The following is a 24,888-nucleotide window of genomic DNA, read 5'->3' as shown; positions in this document are numbered from 1 at the left end:
CAATTTAGATGACCATTAATAGATGAATGGGGATAAAGAAGATGTGGTGCACATATATTAATACAATGAAATACTATTCAGCCATAAAAAGGAAGAATTAGAATCAGTTCTAGTGAGATGGATGTACCTAGAGTCTGTTATACTAGTGAAGTAAGTCGGAAAGAGAAAAATATCATATGTTAATGCATATATATGGAATCTAGAAAAATGATATTGATGAACCTATTTGTAAGGCAGCAGTAGAGACGCAGACATAGAGAACAGACTTATGGACACAACGGGATACAGGGAGTGTGAAATGAACTGAGAGAGAAGCATTGAAACATACACCACAATATGTAAAAGAGCCAGCCAGTGGGAATTTGCTACATGACCCAGGGAGCTCAGTCTGGTGCTCTGTGACATCCTAGCAGGGTGGGATGGGGTGGGAGGTTGGAGGGAGGTTCAAGAGGAGGGGATATATATATAAATACATATGGCTGATTCATGTTGATGAATCAGAGGACAACGCTAAAACCAACACAACATTGTAAAGCAGTTATCCTGCAATGAAAACTAAATACATTTTTAAAAAGTCAGTTGTGTGCTTGAAACATTAAAGGCACAAACAACCAAGGTGATGGAAACAAAGATGAAGCTGAAAGTATATAAAGAAGGAAAAAGCAATATGTTGCTGTTAAGTTGCTAAGTGGTGTCCAACTCTTTGTGACCCCACGAACTGCAGCCCTCCAGGTGCCTCTGTCCATGGAATTTTCCAGGTAAGAATACTGGAGTGGGTTACTATTTCCTTCTCCAGGAGATCTTCCCAATCCAGGGATCTCTTTTGTCTCCTACGTTGGCAGATGGATTCTTTACCACTAGGGCTACTTGGGAAGCACACAGAAGCCATATGGCATGACCACTAAATGGTTATTGGAGATGGAAATGGCAATCCACTCCAGTATTCTCCCCTGGGAAATTTCATGGACAGAGAAGCCTGGTGGGCTACAGTCCATGGGGTTGCAAAGAATTGGACATGATTTAGAGACTAAACAACAACAACTAAATGGCTATGGTACATGTAGGGGGAACAACTGGGGAATTAATGATGACTTATCTCCAAGAGGAGAGCAACTCGAGAAAAAGACAAGATAAAGTTAGGCTTAAAATTGTACTTTAGTATGTCCTGTGATCACAACCATCGTAAACCAGCCAGCCCTTTCTGACTAGAAATTTCACTGACATCAAGATCCAAAATGATACGCACCCCCAGGTAATCAAAAGATCAAATATGCTCTGTATGTTCAATATTAGTCTTATAGAGGTAAAAAAAAAAATAAAGTTTCAAATACGCAAACAATACATGCTAACCTTTATCTCAGCAGAACATAAATCCAACAAAGAGCCACTCTCCCCAGCTTCCTGCCCGATAGATGGTTTACATTCCCTTGATTTTTAAAACAACTGGGGAAGTATGTTCTGAGACCCTTGTGTGTGTGTGTGTGTGTGTGTGTGTGCGTGCATGTGTGCTCAGTCACTCAGCTGTGTCCAGCTCTAAATGACCCTATGGATTGTTCCCCACCAGGCTCCTCTGTCCATGAGGATTTTCCAGGCAAGACTACTGGAGTGGGTTGCCATATCCTCCTCCAGGGGATCTTCTTGACCCAGGAATGGAACCCATGTCTTCTGCATTGGCAGGCAGATTCTTTACCACTGTACCACCTGGGGAGACCCTTATTAGTACCTAAAGAAAGAAACAGAGATGGAAAGAACAGCAAAGGACAGAAGAGGTCTGAAAGAGAAAGGATGGTTGAGCAGTGAGTTCGACTGGCTCAGTATAGAGGCTGCAATCCCCCCAGACCTCTGGAAACTTCAGTCCAACTCCCCTCTCCATTCTGAAAGCCCTTCCATTCTGTCAGCCTAGCCAGGACAACAGAGAGAATACGTTTTAGATATGGATCAGGAAAAGCAGACATGTCACCATTTTTCACTTCTGGATGCTTTCCCATGATTCCTGAAAGGATTTCAGGGGATGCTTTCTAAGAGGCTTGAGAGAGGAACTCTGAAACCCCCAACCACTTCTAGAACTCCCGGAGCACCCAGGGGATGACACAAAGAACAAAATGACACTCTTTGCTTAAGGTAGCGTGGCTTGGGAACCTGGAATTGAAAGAAAAGTTCATTCTTTTCAGTGCAGGACCTTGAATAAAGATCGAACTCTCTGCTGGACATTGCTGCTGAAGGGACTGGCTATTGCAGCACAGAAACAGTCTCACAGCCACAGCCTGGCACTTTTTACCCAAAGCCTCACTGCCTAATTGGCAGCCTGGGAGAGGCTGGTATGCAGGGCTCAGCAGAAGGGGAGAGGGAACTTAAAAAACAGCTGAATGCTTCCGGTACTTCTCCTCTGACAGTGACCAGAATACAGCTTTGTCAATTAAAAAATTTGTTAATCCTTGACTCAAATGCTGAACATTCCTCAGATTACTAAGACTTCGCAGAGGCAAGGAGAATCATTTAAAAATAGCCTACAGGAGATGATAAATGGAAGCCATTCCCACTCTGTGGCTGCCCTTTGCCAGCCTGCCCATTTTTTTAATTTTTTGCAGCATTGCCTTCCCTTGCTGATATTTTAGGAGAGAGGGAAGGGGGCATAATGAGTAGCAGGACTAGCCCGGATTCTTGGAGAAGTGCTACAGCTCATGACAAGAAAGAAAGTACAAAACATAAAAAAAAAACAAAAAACACTTTGTGTTTCAAAGATAAAATAATTGTTCCCCAGAACATTCCATGTGACAAATGAGCAGCGACAACCTGGAAATTAGACCTTCTCTCCTTGTTTGGATAAACCCAATTTAGTGCTGATGGGTAGAAGGACCAGATGTCCTTGAAGCAATGAATTCCTAGCTTTTTTCAGTTTCATTGTCAATTTCTCTATCAATGATGCAATCTTACAGTAACCACAAGATCTCTAGAGATCTGTAAAATATGAGACGTATCTCTCATTTAATTGTCTTTGTGGATGAGAGAGTGATATAAATTAACACCCAATTCCTTGCTTATATGATAATGATTACAACCAGATATTAACTGCTCAAAGGAAAAGATTCAGAAGGAACAAGGTTTAGTTTTTAAAAGTTCCCACTATATCTTGCTTTAAATATGGCTTTTTTCTTCTATTTTTTGTTAATTACTAGATAGAGAATGGTAATCAATGGGCAAATCAAAGAAAAAAGGGGAGACGGAACAACATTAGATGTTGTTAGCGTACACGACTTAAAAATTATAATAACCTAGTTCCAAGTTAAATAATAATTTGATTTAATTACTCCAATTTTTAAGCAAAGTACATTTTAAAATATTCTGATACATAAACATTTTCTAGAAATATTCTTTATATATATTTTGTACCCTTTAACTCCCCCTACACAAGTCATTTCTGAAACAGTTTCTTTTACTGATCATAAACTTATATCTTCCCACTTCTTGTTCCTGATTGTTCTTATCTTTGCCCTCTCCCAATGCCACCTTCTGATATATTTGGAAAGTCAAGGTGACCCCTATTTCTAATCAGTGTTAATCAATATGATTGAAAGCCTCCTGAAGAGTCACTAGAGATAAAGTGATTACTAAAATTTTTCTCATTAGGGAAGGCGAGGCAATGGCAGGCAGACAGAATCAAAGTGATCTGATGGGAGCACAGGACAAGGACTTGGCAGGGGCTCATTTCAAGGGGGAACAACAGGGCTGCTGGTTGTGGCCTGGGAACAGCCCAAGGCAGCCTTGGCCCCTCCCCTCAGCATGGTGGGGCCAGCTTGCTTGTTCCCCGGCTGTCAAGGTGATCCCATAGGACCACCGTTCTTTAAGCCCCGCCCACCTGGCCCATTCACTGACAGTAACAAACATCAATAGGCGCCTCCAGAAATAAGTACAGACCAGCCAAAACCACCTATAAACCATTCTAGTGCAGTTTTTAACTCTTGGTTTCCAAACTCCCATTTTATCTGAGCATAAACTGACCTTAAAGCATCAGAAAATATCTGTACATTATTTATTTTTTAAGGACATGAACATATTATCTACCTACCTTTCCGAAAACTAAAACACCGTTTGATTCTTCGGTATGTAGTTTTAGGAATAAGAGGAGCAGACGCCAAGGCACCCGAGGGGCGCTCCCCAGTATTTCGGTCTTCAGGCATCATACAGGCCCAAAGTTCTGAACCCAGTTCAGGCTTCCTTTAAAACCTGCCTCTGGGCGATCTCAGGACCCCACAGCCTCTCCGCCTCATGTTTGTTAAGTTTGAAGCGCTGTTTCCTAGAACTTGAAGATTTTGATCAGCCAGGTCCTGGATGGGGGATTAGTTACCCCCTCTCATTTACTTCTTTTTTGGCACCCTCAAAATAATAATAATAATTTCCTTTTCTCTTGCCTAATCCCGAGAGTTCTGGAGGCTGTTTCTTTTTAAAGTTTCTGCAGACATTCCAAAATGTCACAGCAAAAAGAACCACAGCAAGCACGCTGCACCTCCCATTCAGAGAGCAGGATTGTTTAATTTTTTTTAATTTTTTAATTGAGAACTGGCTTCTCAGCTGGAATTGCGGGGGAACTGAGGTTCCTCTAGAAAGGTCAGCAAATAGCCATGAGCCGGGGGCAAGAGGAACAATGACCACAAGTCCCCCGAGGGACATACCTCAGGCCCGTCCTTGCCGGCTCCTTTCATCTGAGCAAAAGGGGAGGCTGATAACGGCACCTTCTCCAGAAGGCATTTCGATGCCTGAGAGATTCTTTTCAAAGAACTCCCTTGGTCCTTTTACAGCACCCCTCAGCCTTTGATGCTCTCCGCGGGCTTCTCCCTTCTGTCTTCAAACTCCCGGAGCTCTCCAGGGAATCGCCACGTCAGAACAGTCCAGTGCCCAATTCCAGGAAGGCTCCTCGGAGGATCCCTGCTGGAGGCAGCTGCTCGGGGAGCTTTTCCGCCCCCTCGTCCCGCTCCTGGTCCCCTTTGCTCAGCGAGAGCTGGGCGGGAGCTGGCAGGGCTGCAGCCGCCGTCACCGCGCCGTGGCTGCGGCTGCCTTCAGTGCCCCTGGTCACATGCAGCAGGTGCAGTCACAACAGTGGGAGGGGAGGAGGGAATGCCACGCGGCCGCGTGAACCCCGCGTATCTTCCTGCCTTTGCCGCTGCCTCCCCTGGCGGCTCTATTCCCCTACATACCTTTACAGCTGGCTGCCTCAGCCCCAAACCAGCCCCACGGGCGGGGGTGGGGTGGGGTGGGGTTGTCAACTTTTTGACCCTTCCTTTCTGCATTTATTCCCTTCCTACACAAGAGTTACTATTATTTGTGAGTGCTGATCTCAATGTGCTTATCATTAAAACCTATGGCTGTAGGGACTTCCCTGACAGTACAGTGGTTGAGACTCACCTTTCACCCAGGGTGTTTGGGTCCCATCCCTGGGCAGCCAACTAGGATCCCACATGCCTTGTGGCCAAAACAAAAACCAACACAAATAACAGAAGCAATATGGTAACAAAGCCAATGAAGACTTTTAAAAAAGTCCACATTAAAAAAAAACTTAAAAAATAGCAAAAAAATATGTGTGTGTTTATATACATGTGTGTGTGAAACAAAAATATTCACAATGTAGCAACAGGGAATCTGCAAGTATAACCACAAAACAAGTTAACTCCTTTACATATATACATTTATTTCTAACTAAAACGGGTTCTCATGTGTGTTTATACATTTATATATTTATTTCTCTGGCTGTGGTTTGAAAATTGATCCTGTTTTTATATTTTCCCCAGCACTTGCATGCACCCGCTGCACCCCAGCCCCCACATCTACCAACCCCCTTGGTCCTAGTCACTGAACAATTGACTCGCTGGATTAATCATTCATCCACCTGGCTGTTCCGTGAGTAGATTTGGAATGCTAGGGCTTTAACCCCAACTGACCCCTCAGGCCTCTGGGTGCCTTCTGAGCCTGAGCCTTTTAGCAGGAGTGTTAAAAAAGCTGTGAGGAATACAACACAAAGTCCTCCCTTGAGAAACTTCATCATCATTACTCTGAAGAGCATGCCTAGATAGGAAAACTTCTGTTGGGAATCATTATTATTTCTGTCCCATGGTTCAAACATTGTTTTTGTTTTCTCTGTCACAGTAGGATGCTAGGAAAATAAGGAACTGTGAGGTATATAACTCAGTCCACCAAGACAGTGGAAGTGCTGGAGGGAGTGCCTGAAAGCATCTCTCTGAGCCTTGGTATGGAGGGAACACATGTAATCATAGGACTTTGGAGTTGGACTGAATCTTAGTTGAAACATTTTTCTCCAGTGTTATTTCACAAGTATGGAAACTAGAGGTGGGATTAACACCACTTATGGGAAATCACACAGTAGTCTGTGTCAGAGGCAAGACCACAGAGCTTCTTAATTAACCCCTGCTTGCCCACGTGCTGGTTATTCATCATGAGGATTATATTAAGTATTTTTACTGCCTTGATACATCTCTGACTCAAGGCTTTTCGTAAGGAGACAGAAATATACAGGAAGAACCCGTTTTGGTTAGTAGCTAAAATTAGGCTCTGCATTCAGATCTAATGAACAATTAATGGAATTCTCACTCTCCTCAGATCCCAGGCTGGCTACCTCCATATGCACTGCCTCAAAAACAGTGAAAAAGGAACCCAGAGAAAAAAGATGAAAACAAACCAACAAGAAAAAAACAAAACCCTAAAGTTTTGCAAAGTTAAATACATGTTTTGACATCCCAACTTTTGGATTTGACTATTAAGCAGATACCATGTACTTCTCAGTGAGCATTATGAATAGGGAAGCAACTGCTTATGGGTGAAAGTTAATCAGGTAACAGAAAGTGGAGGTATCTAGATTCAATACTGAACTAGGTTATCAGGTTTGGTCGTTAAGAGGGGATGTCTCCTTTTCGCGTTTCCACTGGTTCCTTTCCTTCATCTCAGTATTCATCATACGTTTGTTGTATTTCATAGGAAGAAACACCAAAGTCCTATATTTTATGATTTTCACTTAGTTTTTCATTTCTAAATATTGAAAAGCAAGGCAACTTCCTCAGGTGTTGCCTATATTTTGATTAAAAGTCCAATATAAAAGCCGTGAAGAAGAAATATTTTACATGTATAAACACCCTGAACAAGATAAGCTCCAGTGCCTCAGGAAAACCTGCAGCTGTTTAAAAACACAGGCTGTCAAACTGCAGTTATAGACACTGAACTGTCATAATTGCTTTTCTTTGGAGAATACATTTCCCTTTCCTATCTTCATCATAGAATCCAAGATCCTTAGTCCCAAATAAATACCTGTTGGCTTCCAATCTCCTTCCCCACTGCTCAAAGATTGTTGCTGTCATTGATTAAATGGCATCCGTAAAGACTTTTGGAATGTGGCTTTTCACCCTGATTTATCATAGTCTATGTAGCACCTTTGGATACATCTTCAATGTATTTATTGCAAAGAAGGCATTTCAATGTCTATAATTGCAGTTCCCCCATCCCAGCCCTAAGCAATCAGTAATCTGCTTTCTGTCTGTATAGATTTCTCTGTCCTGTACTTTCATATAAATAGGACTATAGTTCAGCAGTGAACATTTGGCCTGTAATACAGGAGATGCAAGAGATGTAGGTTTGATCCCCAGGTTGAGAAGATCCCCTGGAGAAAGGCATGGCAACCCACTGTAGTATTCTTGCCTGGAAAATTTCACGGACAGAGAAGCCTGGTGGGCTGTGGTCCATAGTGTTGCGAAGAGTTGGGCATGACTAAAGCAACTGAGCATGCACACACATACACATACAGTTCCTTCTGACTGGCTTCTTCCACCTAGCATGCTTTCAAGGTTCAGTTGCACTGTAGCGGGTATCAGTACCTCATTCTTTCTATGGTTGACTAACCCATTGTATGAACATACCACTTTCTGTTTATCCATTAGTGTAGTTCCACTTTTTGGCATTTAGGAATAATGCTGCTGTAAATATTGATGTACAAGCTTACCAGGTGGCACAATGGTAAAAAATCTGCCTGCCAATGCATGAGACACAAGGGATTTAGGTTTGATCCCTGGGTCAGGAAGATCTCCTGGAGTAGGAAATGGCAACCCACTCTAGTATTCCTGCCTCGAAAATCCCATGGACAGAAGAGCCTAGTGGGCTACAGTCCTTGGGGTCACAAAGAATCGGACACAACTGAATGACTGAGTATGCCAATATTGATGTACAATTTTCCTTGTGGACATACACTTTCATTTCTTTTCGGTATATACCTAAGATCACAAATGTTGGGCCATATGGTAACTCTATGTTTAATCATTTGAGAAACTGCCCAAGTTTTCCAAAACAGCTACATTTTTACATTCTCAACAGGAATATAGGGAGGTTTCAATTTCTCCACATCTTCACCAATACTTGTTACTATTGAACTTACTGATTCCAGCAATCCTACCGTGTATGAAACAATATCTCATGGTGCTTTTGATTTTTATTTCCTTGATGACTAATAACGCTGTGCATCTTTTCATGTGCTTATTTGACTATTTATATATTTTCCTTGCAGGAATGTTTGTTCAGATTCCTTGCCCATTTTTAAAATTAATTCTAATTGAGTCAAAATTTTGATTTGTCTTTAGTTTTGAGTTGTAAGAGTTTTATATATATATTCTGGATACAAGTGCAAAATCTGATTTATGATCTGGAAATACTTCCTCCCATTCTATGGGTTGTCTTTTCACTTACTTGACGGCATTAATTCAGATATTTTTGAAGGATTCAACTATACTCATTCTACTTATCACACTTTTAATATACTATCAATAAAACAGGGACTTGTAATTGTGGGCTTCCCAGGTGGTGCTAGTGGCAAAGAACATGCCTGCCAATGCAGGAGATATAAGAGATGTTGGTTTGATTCCTATGTTGGGAAGATCCCCTGGAGGAGGGCATGGCAGTCCACTCTGGTATTCTTGCCTGGAGAATTCCATGGACAGAGGAACCTGGTGGGCTATATAGTCCATACGGTCACAAAGAGTCAGACATGATTGAAGAGATTTAGCACATGGTCCCACAGTGAAAGTAACAGATCACACTATTGTGCAATAAAGCAGGAATAAGCTCACTAGTCAGAAGACACAAGGTTTCTTCCTACTTATATTACTCACAATACGACACTTGAAAGGCATTCTTTCTCTCTGGGTCTTAATGACCTAATCTACAAAATGTGAAGTTGAACTAATGGAGTGATTTTAAAATATTCTTAATCAGTGAAAAACTTATTTTCAAGGAAGTACTAAGTGGAACCCCAATATACAGGATAAAGGAATTCTCAGTCACATAAATTTATTGTTTATTGCCCAAATTTATAATATTTCTTTAAAAATCAATCAGTAAGTATAGAGGAGCCATATTTGAAACAAGATTTTTGGTGACATTTGCAACCTTCTATCAGGATCAGCATCAGTTTGGTTCTGCATTCTGTAATAACTTTAGAAAATTCTGACTTTAAGATGAGTCACAAAAGATTTCTTGCAAATTGAATGAGTAAGAGCTTGGTGTGCAATCTCTTATCATTCTTCAATTAAACAAAGAAGGCAAGAAAGATTTATTCTTCAGAGTATTGTTTCTATTCTAAGTACTCTATGTTAAAATAGATCTCTTTAAAAGTAAATCTGAATCAAGTATTTGCAGAATTTCTGAAGCATATCCCAAAGGATAAAGAATGTAAACTAATCAACTACTAGAGTTCCACATTCATAAATCTGAAGATAATACTTGAGAACCAAGATCACTTGTGATACCCCTGTGCTGACAGGACTTGTTGTGGCCACTGATTTGGTGAAATAAACTGGATTGCATTCGTTTTTCTTAAGAAAAGGACAGATGGAAGAGGAGGAAAGGGAGAGAGTAACACACTTGATGGAAATAATCCCTCAACAAAAGGTCCATTTTCTACAGATGTTAAGAATCCTCCTGAAGTCAGGACCCCCAGAAATCTAATAATGGAGGGGAGAAGAATGTCTTTAGAAACAGCATAAACTTTGAAAATATATATCCTTAGTATTTCTCATAAATCCTCAACCCTGAGGGTAACAGCACATGTATCTCTCATGAATAATCATGAAGACCCTTCTGCTAAGGCACCAGGATGGAGTCTTAGCCCACCAGCCTCTTCAAACATTTTGAAGTCACTTATTAGCCATTTTAGTATATGAATAGGGTGACCATACAAATTGCCATCCAAACTGGGACACCATGAGCGGAGAGGTAACACTATCAATAACTAGCCTGGGACAACAGTTGTAAACCACACTGTTACCAGGCAAACTGGGATGAATGGTCAACCTCTCCTTTTCCCACTTCATGCTAAAGGCCCAACAATTTTCAGACATGTACCACTGCTTTTATAAAATATCAACACATCTTCCATGAATCTTCTCTAACTTGACTTTTCAACTTTTTAAACTAAATTTTTGAAGTTATTTTAAAATATAATGGGGTCAGTCATTAAGAAGTATCTGATATGTTAAGGGAAAAGCATTTCACATCTGAATTCAGGGTACAGACAATACACAAAAGAGAATATAAAATAAATATAAAAGTTGCAATTGCTTTATTAAATATGAATTTGATTTGTGCCATCTATTTTAACTACATCAACATAAAATAATTAGGTTTTACATTCTTAGAAATACGTGTTAGTTATAGATGAATATTTTGGAATCCTTGTCTATTTGGTTCCATTTACTGAACTTTCTCTTGAAATATGTTTTTCTGTTTATATTAATCTATTTTATAATACTTAACAGAAAAGGTCACATCTTTTATCCATCCTTCCTTCTTTTAGCTCTATTCACAGCACCACATAACTCATTCTTCATATATGCATTCTTTACACTGCATAAATATGATCTTTTTTAAAAAAAACATTATCCAATCCACAAATGCTTTCCTGATTTCAAAGATTTGTTCTTCTAACTCTGTTAATTAGCAGATTCTTACTCAATGCTTAGCCACTTCTATTTGATACCACTGAGCATCTGGGGGCTGAAATCTCATCCAAAAGTAACACACAAAATGCTTTTTCTCCTGTATCTACATGCTATTAACTAATCCACATTTATGGTATCAGGGTCATAAATATTGTTAGTACAGTATAAAAAGGAACAATCTAAAATAAAAGTATTATCTCTTTTTATAATTCAAAGTATTCATGGAAGAAATTTGGTTACTAATGATATTTGATCCAAATTCCCAGGTGGTGCTGGTGGTAGAGAACTTTCCTGCCAATGCAGAAGACATGAGAGACACGGGTTCGATCCCTGAGTTGGGAAGATCCCCTGGAGTAGGAAATGGCACCCTACTCCAATATTCTTGCCTGGAGAATCCCATGGACAGAGGAACCTTGTGGACTACAGTCCAAGGGGTCGCAAAAGAATTGGACACCACTGAAGCTACACAGCACACATGCAATCATCTAGAAGTTACTTAGATATGTGTCTAAAAACAAATAAGTAGTTTACTACTTATTTTAACATTCATTTACGTTAAAGTAGGAGCTGATAATGACACTGGCTCGGGGAAAGGATGAACAGGTTTGGCCAACCTTCCTGTTTTTCCATGATTTTAAAATATACTCACCTCCTCCAAATGGTCCCCAGATGACTCGGCGGATGGACTTGACCCAGTCTTCCATATCATTCTGGGTGCTCGCCATAAGGAGATAGCTCTCATGATTGGCTGTCATTCGATCTCTATCACCTCCTGTAAAAAGACAGGAACAGTTACACATGAGTGTGTGCTCAGCCAAAGTTTCCTCATCAGCTGCCTCCGATGAATCCCTGAAACATAAACTGTACCTAATGCAGCTAGCACTAGGTTCTACCCAATGAATTGAAAATATTTACCATGGTTTCAGCATGGGGGAAAAAAAGAATCTGCTTAAAAGGGAAAGGCTCTTATGTTTCCAAGAGAAAGCCAGCAAACAAATGTCATTCCCCAAACAAAGCCTAGCTTTTTGTCCTAGCAACAGCCCATAGGCCTGCATTAACTCATAATCCAGTCTATTCACACTGCCCTGCTGAATAAGGAAAAACAGCAAAAGCAAAATGAAAGATGGAGAAGTGGTCCACAGAGCCTGAGCTTCCATTCCAAGCAAGAGCTGAACGGCCTGCCTTTGCTCGGCACACACAGGGAGGCCACCAGGACATCATGGTTGAGAACAAGAGTCCCAGGAGAGGGCAAGAGCCACTTGTGAAAATCTGACCCAGAGGTTTCTCCTCTTTCTCCTCTATTTTTCTGTGCTGGAAGGGGGAGCCTCTTCCCCTTGATCACACTTTCAGGGGGACAAACAAAAGAAGACAGAAGCCTGGCCAGTCACAATGGCCAAATCAACACCCCAAATGGCCCTCCCACCTGAGAGTGAGCTTTAGGAAACCTCAGCAGTAACTCTTTGCTTGTTGTTCAGGTGCTAAGTTGTGTCTGACTCTTTGCAATCCCATAACCTGCAGCATGTCAGGCTTTCCTGACCTTCACTATCTCCTGGAGTTTGCTCAAACTCATGTCCACTGAGTTGGTGATGTCCTTCAACCATCTCATCCTCTGTCACTTCCTTCTCTTCCTGTCTTCAATCTCTCCCAGCATCAGGGTCTTTGCCAATGAGTTGGCTCTTTGCTTCAGGTGGCCAAAGAATAGCTTCAACTTCAGCATCAATCCTTCCAATGATATTCAGAGTTGCTTTCCTTTCGGATTGACTGGTTGGATCTCCTTGCCGTCCAAGGGACCCTCAAGAGTCTTCTCCAAACCACAGTTCAAAAGCATCAATTCTTTGGCTCTCAGCCTTCTTTACGGTCCAGTTCTCACATCCGTACATAACTACTTGCTTGTTAGTTTCTCTTATTTCCTCCTTCCCCTCCCGGAAAGACAACACATACACTTTAAAACCTATATAATCTCTGAAATCAATCTTGAAATGCTAGTGGTCGCAGAAACATTTTTATGCTTAAAGGAGTATTCTGAAAACAAGTCTCTGAGACTGCACTGCTTCACTCTCTTTATTCATGACTCTCATTGTTCACAGAAGGAATAATTAAGAAATTGAATCACTAAATACTTAATTCTGAGTTCTGATAATATGTCAGTATTATTCAATTTCTAAGGTGCTCAAACTATCTATGCACAATTTAATTTGCACTAAGTGCTGGAAAGGTGTAGCCTTGGCTTGGATGAATTCATACCCAGTGTTTTATTTGTTTAAGACATTGTTGTCATTTGTTTGTAAGTGATCAGAGCAGATACCAGCTGTTCTAATTCACAGCCCTGTAGTTCTGAGAGCTGGCTGTCACACCTTGCAACTGAAGGAGCTCGAAACAGCTCCTTTATGAGGAGCTTGAGGCTCCAATTTACAAGTCCCACCACTCCCTATTCTTTCACATCCAGCCTCAATTGCAAAGCTCAGAAAACTCTAGACATTTGGGTCTGTGTTCTCTGAATTTTATACAAATGTTCTAGGTTGAGAAATGTGATGTTTCTAGCATGATGCAAGTTAACAGAACAGGTGAGAGGTTAGAGAAATGAAATAACTTTAAGCCAATCAGTAGAAATGCCAGCATTGGTGTCTTACATTTCAATACAATTGAATTCAGGGGTGGCAGGGGGCAGTGAGGGACAACATCCAATTAGTTTCCTAAAGTTTACAAATCTCTTGAATAAACAAGAGGAGCCTTTTCACTTTGAAAAGGACAACTCACAATTAGGAAAACAATGACCCTTTTACACTTCTAGGTCTATCCTAGGTCAATCCTCACTTTAAGTTACTTGTATCTGAGAAAGTATACGTTCAGGATATCAGAGAAAACCCTGCTGAAACCGCAATTCTATTTTCTATTAGCAGTGTATCTTCTGGGAAATCACATAACTTCTGGAAACTCAGTATTTTTAGTCATGCTTTAGAAATAATAGTCTCTAATAATTTTTTGTGAAAATCAAATGAAACGAAGTTAAAGTACTAGTACTGTTAGGCTGAAAGAGAAATTCTGAAAACATTCATTCTCATTTAACTGTCTCCTATATCTACAAATTCTAAAGGGACATAGTACATCTAATTTGACCTCAAAGATACACAACAAGTTGAATATGCTACTAACGGCTTAGGAACAATTAGTCAAAAATATACATACACAGGAGGCTTTTTTTTAGAAGGCTATCTTTCTTTGATATATAACAATGCACATTCAAATTGTATACTGTACATGTAGGAAAATTTGCTAAGTCACTTCAGTCATGCCCGACTCTCTGTGACCCCATGGACTGTAGCCTGCCAGGCTCCTCTAACCATGAGCTTCTCCAAGCAAGAATACTGGAGTGGGTTGTCAAGCCCTTCTCCAGGGGATCTTCCCTGTAGGAAAATTTACCACACATCTCGTTGTGCATTGGAGGGACTGATGCTAAAGCTGAAACTGCAATACTTTGGCCACCTCATGCGATGAGTTGACTCACTGGAAAAGACTCTGATGCTGGGAAAGATTGGAGGCGGGAGGAGAAGGGGACGACAGAGAATGAGATGGCTGGATGGCATCACCGACTCGATGGACATGAGTTTGAGTGAACTCCGGGATTTGGTGATGGACAGGGAGGCCTGGGGTGCTGTGATTCATGGGGTCGCAAAGAGTCGGACACGACTGAGCGACTGAACTGAACTGAATATGCATATGCATGACTGTATGACGTAAGTAGCAGAAAGAACTAAATGACAAAAGAAAAAGATGCTTCATTTGGCATGGCGCAATACTAAAACTTTATTATGAATCTGATCCACTTATTAAAAAAATTACTATTTTGAAATCAGAATATTTTAATTATTGTCTTTGCCTGGAGGATGCTTAGCAATTCAGACCGCAATATCCTGCTGTGTCACTCCCAACCCTGGCAGAGACAGTCCTAGTAATGAGAGTGAGCGACAGCCAGTGGAGTGTGTTTCTGCCTGAAAGCAGGGAAAAAAGGGAATAATAAGCACTACTGGCCACTATCCCCTGACTTTTCATTGGATTCTCTATCTCTGCCAGTGATGTTGTGTGTCTGACCCTGAATCTCATTTTGACTGTCAATAACAGATACAAAATCCCACCTGTGAATTTCACACATGGATATAGATCTTGATTCTTCAGTTGAATTAGCAGAAGAGGGGGAAGAAGATTTCAAAAGACTTTTCTCTATGGGTCTCAGTGGAAATAAAAGACTCATTGCTAAGAATGTGATTAAAACAATTGGAGACATTTATATAGATATGAACTAAATTCTCTGCACTAAAGTTACATGATTTCTAACTGGAGAAGTCATCTGTTCCTAATTCATAATCCTTCAGTTCTGAGGGTACTGTGTTCTGAGAGTACTGTTCTGATACTGTGCATTGCAATTGCAGGGACTCAAAGACAATTTATCAATGTTGACTTTCAAGGATTTGGATCAAGTTTCACTTTTAATGTTCCATTTAACCATTTAACTTAAAATTCTTTCAAAAGGTGAAATTTTAAAACTCAGCCTTAAGATGTAACTATCACCAGTGATAGTATTATAGTCATCTTCAATCCATGTATATGTGTATATATATTATAATATAACCAGTATACATTTTCCATTCATAAACTCTGCTTGAACATAAATGTCTATACAGTGCTATTTTTGTTTTTTAAAACTACCTTTTAGATATTAACTTCGGTTGGTACCAATGCTTTGGTGCTAGTGTTAACACTTCAAGCATTTGATTTTAAATTAACCAAGTAGGTCACATAATTCAACTTTACTTGTTTATATGTAATTGAAAGTATGTGTACATTTCATTGGGATCTTCTGTATATTTGCATTTAATATGAAGTTTTTCCTTCCCCAAAATAAAATAATTGGCATGATTAACTTTTGCAAAAATTAAAAAGTAGATTAAGAAAAGCCTAATGAACTTAATAGATTAAGAAAAAGCTTACTGTAAAATTCAAGCGTGTATGTGTGTGTGTGTTAGTCGCTTAGTCGTGTCCAACTCTTTGTGACCCCATGGACTGTAGCCCACCAGACTCCTCTGGGATTTTTGCCAGGCAAGGATACTGGAGTGGGCTGCCAATTCCTCCTCCAATTAATCTTTCCTACCCAGAGACAGAACCCACATTTCCTATGTCTCTGTATTACAGGTGGATTCTTTACCCTTGAGCCATGGTGGAAGCCCAAAGTAGATGTACAGTTAATTCAAAAAAGAAATACAAATATTTACTACATGGAAACTTTAACCACTCTTATAATGACAAAATAATAATTTAAAAGATCACACTTTTGATGAAAACCTCTGCAAAGATTTTAAATATTTAAGAGAAATATTGGGAATGGTATACTGAGATATATATGCTCACTGTTGATAGGAATATGGATAATATTCCCTATGATGAAATCACTAAAACAAGATTTTGAAGAATATTTATTAATATGAACTTTTAATACACAAGAGAATGTGCAAATTATATATATACACATATGATAGCTCTATTTTCATATAGGTAGAAAGCCAGATAAATAAGATACTAGATTGAAATACACAATAATTTTAATGATGATTATCTGTGAATGCTAGGATTGGAAAATTTTTGCTCTCTTTTGGTACTTTTCTGTATTTTCCAGATGTTCAGCCATGTGTTATTTTATAATACATACATTACTCTAGATGTTCTACCATGTATTATTTTATCATCAGAAAGAAATTATTGCAAAGAAGAAATGACAAAAATTGTATGCTCGTGAAAGCATTAATCAGCAAAAATTCCAGGTGAGCTGAAGGTAATTATGGCTAACTTCATTCAGTACTGCTTAAAATTGTTCAATTTTGAATTTTCAGAATTCTCAGTAGGTTATTTACCTATAACCTCTTCTCCCTCTTTCCCAAAATACATCCCTGAGTACATTCCCAAGAGAGGATTTGGGACAGCAGACCAGCATTATTCAAAGTATAGGCTGTGTCATGTAACTAGGACTTTCTCAGTAAAATAGACTGCTACCTTTCTTAAAGACTATATTTAAAAGAATATTTCACTGAATTTATTGTGTGGAAATTTCCAAAAGTAGTCACCAAGGTAGGTTATTTTTTCCTTGGAGAATTAACTGTAAATTGTCAAAATTATGAACTTAAAAGAAAAATGATCAGAAGTGAAATATTATATGGGTATCAGCTCAAGTAAACAAACTTTTAAAGATACACAGTAAACTACTTGTTCCTGCTTAAACTTTAAAACAACTTGCTCAAGGGAAACATTTGGTTTCAGTTTCCAAGCAGAGTTCATAGTACAGACCTGAGGACATTTCGGTGAACATCTCTGATACTGTTAATAATTTCAATGGCAAAATGTTTCCTCATTTCCAATTACAAATCAGTTCAGACTGAGACCTAGTGTACTACCAATTTAATTAGAGCTTACAGAAAGTATTTAAGTGTTTCAAGTAGGGTTATTAATTTTTACACATATGACTCCAAGGTCTTAATTTTTTAAGGGTTGTTTTCTTCAACATTTAGTCTGAGTCTTCAGTAGCAGTAGAACTCTAATGATAAATTGCAAGATAAAAAGTAAATTATGAAGCACATCAGTGGAAAGTTACTGAAATAGAAAAACATTTCTTCCCTTTTATAGAGAATGACATTTGGAAAACAACCAGTGTCCTGTGAACTATAAGCAACAAATTGTAGGTTTCTATGGATACACCACCCTTATGGCAGAAAGTGAAGAGGAACTCAAGAGCCTCTTGATGAAAGTGAAAGAGGAGAGTGAAAAGGTTGGCTTGAAGCTCAACATTCAGAAAACAAAGATCATGGCATCTGGTCCCATCACTTCATGGGAAATAGATGGAAAAACAGTGGAAACAGTGTCAGACTTTATTTTTTGGGGCTCCAAAATCACTGCAGATGCTGATTGCAGCCATGAAATTAAAAGACGCTTACTCCTTGGAAGGAAAGTTATGACCAACCTTGATAGTATATTAAAAAGCAGAGACATTACTTTGCCAACCAAGGTCCGTCTAGTCAAGGCTATGGTTTTTCCCATGGTCAAGTATGGATGTAAGAGTTGGACTGTGCAGAAAGCTGATTGCCGAAGAATTGATGCTTTTGAACTGTGGTGCTGGAGAAGACTCTTGAGAGTCCCTTGGACTGCAAGGAGATCCAACCAGTCCATTCTAAGGGAGATCAATCCTGGGTGTTCATTGGAAGGACTGATGCTAAACCTGAAACTGCAATACTTTGGCCACCTCATTCGACGAGTTGACTCACTGGAAAAGGCTCTGATGCTGGGAAAGTTTGGGGGCGGGAGGAGAAGGGGACGACAGAGAATGAGATGGCTGGATGGCATCACCGACTCTGTGGACATGAGTTTGAGTGAACTCTGGGAGTTGGTGATGGACAAGGAGGCCTGGCGTGCTGTGATTCATGGTGTCACGGAGAGGCAGACACGACTGAGCGACTGAACTGAACTGAACTGAACTGATGGATACAATCATCTCAATAAACAACAACAAAAAATAATAAAATAGCATGTAATTTACAAAATAAGGCCAGAGAATAAATTGGCCTCACATTCAATATCATTTTCATTTTTTCATGTGTATTGTAGAGTTATTGTTCTCTGAAAATTAAGAGTTTTGGTATGCTTTACTAATCATAATTTTTACAAGTATTTTTTCCTCCAAGGTTAATTTCAAAAATATCAGAGTGGCAAAATTTCAAAGCATTTTGTCAACAGAAACTTTACATTAATCTTTAATGAGATTTTCAAAATTTTAATACTCCTAAATAAGAAAATGAGAATTAATTAAAGGCCGAAGGCTGTACCATCATTCTGTTTGTAGTCTGCTGTCAGGACACAGCAAACACATTACTAAATGTCCTACATTATAATAATATTAATGTGACATTTTAATTTCATGACTACTTTATAATACTGTTTTACATACTTCTTATACGCCTTACTAGATCATATTCTCTTTGGGAGAAGGAATCATCCTATCACATATAGCTACATTATGTGTAAGCTGAAAACAGCTGTAATGCACATTTATTAACCAATTATGATTGATATTTATTATTTATGGTACATTTCTAAAATTTTCTAATAATATTTATAAATGATTTATTTTGAGAGTCTGTCTATACTTGGCTAGTTGCTGTTCAGTCACAAAGTCATGTCTGACTTTTTGCAACCCCACAGACTGCAGCACACCAGGCCGCCCTGTCCTTCACTATCTCCTGGAATTTGCTCAAATTCATGTTCATTGAGTCTGTGATGATATCTAACCATCTCATCCTCTGTCATCCCCTTTTCCTTTTTGCCTTCAATCTTTCCCAGCATTAAGGTCTTTCCCAGTGAGTTGGCTGTTTGCATCAGGTGGCCAAAGTATTGGAGCTTCAGCTTCAACATCAGTTCTTCCAGTGAATATTCAGGGTTGATTTTCTTTAGGATGGACTGGTTTGATCTCCTTGTAGTCCAAGGGACTCTCAAGTGTCTGTCTTCAGCACATTTCTAAAGTATCAATTCTTCAGCACTCAGCCTTTTTTATGGTCCAACTCTCACATCCATACATGAATACTGGAAAAACCAGAGCTTTGACTAGACGGACCTTTGTCAGTAAGGTGATGACTCTGGTTTTTAATATGCTATCTAGGTTTGTCATAGTTTTCCTTCCAAGGAGTAAGCATATTTAATTTCATGGCTGCAATCACCATCTGCAGTGACTTTGGAGCCCAAGAAAATAAAATCTGTCATTGCTGCCACTTTTTCCCCTTCTATTTGCTGTGAGGTGGTGGGACCAGATGCCATGGTCCTAGTTTTGTTTTCTTTTTAAATGTCGAGTTTTAACCCAGCTGTTTCACTCTCCTCTTTCACCTTCATCAAGAGGCTCTTTAGTTCCTTTTTGTTTTCTGTCATCAAGGTGGTGTCATCTATATATCTGAGGTTATTGATATTTCTCCCTGCAATCTTGATTCCAGTTTGTGATTCATCCAGCCTGGCATTTTGCATGATGTACTCTGCATGTCAGTTAAATAAGCAGGGTGACAATATACAGCCTTGATGTACTCCTTTCCCAATTTGGAACCAGTTTGTTGTTCCATGTCTGGTTCTAGCTATTGCTTCTTGACCTGGATGCAGGTTTCTCAGGAGGCAGGTAAGTTGGTCTGGTCTTCCCATCTCTTTAAGAATTTTCCACAGTTTGTTGTCTGGATATACAGTCAAAGGCTTTAGCATAGTCAGTGAAGCAGAAGTAGATATCTTCCTGAAATTCCCTTACTTTCTCTATGATCCAACGGATGTTGCAATTTGATCTCTGGTTCCTCTGCCTTTTATAAATCCAAAGTGTACATCTGAGAGTTCTTGGTTCACATACTGTTGAAGCCAAGTTTGAAAGATTTTGAGCATAACCTTACTTGCATGTAAAATAAGTGCAATTGTCTATTAGTTTGAAATTCTGTGACATTGCCTTTCTTTGGGACTGGAATGAAAACTGACCTTTTCCAGTCCTGTGGCCACTGCTGGACTTTCCAAATTTGCTAACATATTGAATACAACACTTTAACAGCATCGTCTTTTAGGATTTTAAATAACTAGCCTGGAATTTCATCACCCGCTAGCTTTGTTTGTAGTAATGTTTCTTAAGGCCTACTTGACTTTACACTCCAGGATGTTTGGCTCTAGGTGAGTGATCATACCATCATGGTTATCCAGCTACAGATATAGAAAGCATTGACCTAAAAATTCTATACAGTACAAATGATTTCTGATTACCTTTCTACAGGCTTCACTCCAAGAAATGTCCAAATATGTGACTATCAGAGCAAAAGTGATGCCTGGATCAAATTGCAAAGACAGATATGTGCTTATGAAGAAGTACTGAAAAGTGGTTAAGAGTTAAGACAGAGAAGCCAGATTCAAGTTCAAATTACTCACTAACTAGCTATGAGATCCCTCAGCTTTAACTGAGGGTGATGAGAACCTGCTTCTTAGCATTATTGTGAATTGATCGGATAAGTAATACCACAAAATATGTTGTATAGTGCTTGGGACATAGAGTACCCTGCTGCTCTAACTGCCATGTATCATTGCATGCCTGCTTAGTCATGTTTAACTTTTTGTGACCCTATGGACTGTAGCCTACTAGACTCCTCTATACACGGGATTTCCCAGCAAGAATACTGGAGTGGTTGCCATTTCCTTCTCCAGGGGATCTTCCCTGATCCAGGATTTGAACCTGCGTCTCCTGTGTCTCTTGCACTGGCCGGCAGATTCTTTACCAACTGCACTACCCGGGAAGCCCCACTGCCATGTAAAATTCAAACAAATCAATTAATTAAATATAAATAAATAAATTATAGATAAATTAATTAAACATTTATAATTTGAATCCTTTAAAATGCAGGAAAGTAGCTTACTTTTGAAAAGTATACATACATTCTGACTAAAACTATGTCAAAGCTATGGTTTTTCCAGTAGTCATGTACAGATGTGAGAGCTGGACAATAAAAAAGGCTGAGCGCCGAAGAATTGATGCCTTCGACTTGTGGTGTTGGAGAAGACTCTTGAGAGTCCCTTGGACTGCAAGGAGATCCAACCAGTCCATTGTAAAGGAAATCAGTCCTGAATATTCATTGGAAGGACTGATGTTAAAGCTGAAGCTCCAATACTTTGGCCACCTGATGCGAAGAGCTGACTCATTTGAAAAGACCCTGATGAGGGAAAGACTGAAGGCAGGAGGAGAAGGGGATGACAGAGGATGAGATGGCGGATGGCATCACTGACTCAATGGACATGCGTTTGAGCAGACTCCCAGAGATGGTGAAGGACAGAGAAGCCTGGCATGCTGCAGTCCATGGGGTCGCAAAGAGTCAGGTATGACTGAGGGACTGAACAACAAAGCTTACTTTTGAAAAAAATTATATACATATATTCCGACTATACTTAAGTAAAGTCCTTTTATAGAAAAGTAACCATTGATTTATCTTTTAAGGAAATGTTAATTTTCATAGTGGTCATGTTTTAAAAGCACAATTGTGATACATTTACTTTCAAATGATTAATTAAAATTTTAAAAACTTAAACAGACAGTTCATATTTCCTCTAATTTTCCACATTTCTTGGACTCATTCTTTCAAAGACCTACTATTTGTGCTGAGTACATTAACTATAAAAAATGATGCAATTTTTTACATTTTGGGTAGCTGTTTTCCAGATTGCACTGAGCAGTCAATAGAAGCTCAATTTAAATCCAACAATATATTTTGACTCACTTGTGTCAAAGATTCAGGATCTAGTCACTTTCTTCACAGTATCTAATTAAATTCTGCTGATGAAAACTTCTGAGAAATTAAAGTAGAACATTTCTTTGGAAGAACCAAAATATGTAGATGTTTGCCTTTTAATTTAGCTTGGCTTACTTTGGGAGATCAATGAATTAAAAATCTTATCTGATTGACATAGAAGGCAGGCAATGCAACGAGAATAAATGACATGTATATTCGGATCAGAGTTACTCTGATAGTGGTGATACAGATGGAAGTTATAAATGAAAGCAAGTCCTGATGCAATAATCTACAAGTCGTAGCAAATGAAATGCCACTCACAGTTTAAAAAGCAAGGCAGAGAGGTTTTTCCTTGAATGAATCTAAAATGAAAAGTGTTCTTCAATAGGGAGGTCCCTTAACAGTATAATTGATGACTTTAATATTGGGGAATATTGGGAAATTTTGGAGAAATGTTTTGGAGTTATATTGAATTTTATATTCCACATGAACATAACAATAAACTTTTTATTGCAGCATTTCTCAAAGTGTAATGAAACTCGTATCTGTCCAAGAGAATAATAGGAAACAACTGAGAACTTGTTCAGTTCAGTTCAGTCCAGTCGCTCAGTCGTGTCCGATTCTTAGCGACCCCATGAACCACAGCATGCCAGGCCTCCCTGTCCATCACAAACTCCCAGAGTTCACTCAAACCCATGTCCATCGAGTCGGTGATGCCATCCAGCCACCTCATTCTCTGTCGTCCCAGTCTCCTCCTACCCTCAATCGCTCCCAGCATCAGAGTCTTTTCCAGTGAGTCAACTCGTCGCATGAGGTGGCCAAAGTATTGCAGTTTCAGCTTCAGCATCAGTCCTTCCAATGAATACCCAGGATTGATCTCCTTTAGAATGGACTGGTTAGATCTCCTTGCAGTCCAAGGGACTCTCAAGAGTCTTCTCCAGCACTACAGTTCAAAAGCATCAATTCTTCGGCGATCAGCTTTCTTCACAGTCCAACTCTCACATCCATACATGACCACTGGAAAAACCATAGCCTTGACTAGACGGACTTTTGTTGGCAAAGTAATGTCTCTGCTTTTTAATATGCTATCTAGGAGACGCCAGCTCCAGCGGTGCAGACGCGAGAGACGCCGGCTCCGGCGGCGCAACCGACCACGTGCAGAATCGTGGCCAAGAGGAGCTACCCCATGCCCAAGGTTAGGGCGGTGGCCGAGAGAAGCTGTCCCACGTCCAAGAGGCGGTGGCTGCTTGGGCACAGGAGGGCCGAGAGGAGCTACTCCATACTCAAGGTCAGGAGGGGCAGCCTTGAGGAGATACCCCGCGTCCAAGGTAAGGTACAGCAGCTGCACTTTGCTGGAGCAGCTGTGAAGAGATGCTCCACGACCAAGGTAAGTGAAACCCAAATAAGAGAACTTGTTAGACATGCAAATACTTGGTCCCAAGCCCAGCTGAATGAGCAACAGTGGTGGTGGGACCCAGTAACCTGTGTTTTAAGGTGCTTGCCAGAAGATTTTGATGCACCATAAAGTTTAAAGAAATCAGCCATGAATATTCACTGGAAGGCCTGATACTGAAGCTGAAGATCCAATACTCTGGCCACCTGATACAAAAAGTTGACTCATTGGAAAAGACCCTGATGCTGGGAAAGACGGAAAGGAAAAGGAGATGGAGGCAGCAGAGGATGAGAAGGATAGATAGCATCACCAACTCAATGGACATGAGTCTGAGCAAACTCCATGTGATAGCGGAGGACAGGGGAGCCTGGAGTGCTGCACTCCATCGGATTGCAAAGAGCCAGACATGACTTAGTGACTGAACAATAACAAGAGAATTTGTTATAACAGGCAGAACTTATAATTTTAGAACTATGCGTTTCAACTGCATTCACTGTATTAGCTTGCATCCATATCTTATTCTTTCATTGACAGCCATTAAGTCAGAAAGTGTTAAGCTTTAAAGCTATGAATTATATAACTTATCTAATTGCTTATTTGCATTGTAAATGATTAACACTCTGCAACTAGTTTTGCAGGGACCTGTCATTCAAGTTGGAATTACTGAGTCTATCAAATTTGTGGGCCTCATGCATTAAAGATACTATGCTTTTATCAGAGTAAACATTAGAGCATTTATTTTTGCGCTTGAATACAGATTCATTATATCTCTTTTCTTGGTTCTCAGAGTCTGAAGAATGAAACAAAACATTGAATTTGGGGAGACATACCATTTTTGAAAATCTAGATTAGAAACTTGAAAAAATTATAAAAATCCTCTCATCTTGTTGTTTAGTCGCTCAGTTGTGTCTGACTCTTTTGTGACCCCATGGACTATTGCCCACCAGGCTCCACTGTCCATGGGATTCTCCAGGCAACAATACTGGAGTGGGTGACCATTTCCTCCTCCCCAGGATCTTCCTGACCCAGGGATCCAACCCACATCTCTGCATCTCCTGCACTGCAGGCAGATTCTTTACCTCTGAGCCACTGGGTAAGCATCCCCCCCCCCACCCAAATCCTCTCATATCCTACTGCTTTTATCATTTTTGAATAATGCAAAAATGCAGGATGAATAATATTACGACAA

At 39.8% G+C, this 24,888-nt stretch overlaps 1 protein-coding gene across 5 annotated transcripts in view; it reads right to left on the bottom strand.

Moving 5' to 3' along the window:
* Positions 1-24,888, bottom strand: part of ARHGAP24 (Rho GTPase activating protein 24) — a 571,970-nt gene that overhangs the window by 68,153 nt on the left and 478,929 nt on the right. For all 5 annotated transcript variants that reach the window (XM_055434021.2, XM_055434025.2, XM_055434023.2 and 2 more), the window contains one exon: positions 11,635-11,757. In XM_055434021.2, the coding sequence (XP_055289996.1) occupies positions 11,635-11,757 (123 nt within the window). The remainder of the gene's footprint in view (positions 1-11,634; positions 11,758-24,888) is intronic.

Source organism: Moschus berezovskii, chromosome 5, assembly GCF_049115385.1.
Source record: "Moschus berezovskii isolate FMDL1 chromosome 5, NW_MosBer_1.0, whole genome shotgun sequence".
Classification (NCBI taxonomy): Eukaryota; Metazoa; Chordata; class Mammalia; order Artiodactyla; family Moschidae; genus Moschus; species Moschus berezovskii.
Note: the sequence above shows the minus strand (reverse complement) of the source record. Positions and strands in the feature narration are given on the sequence as shown.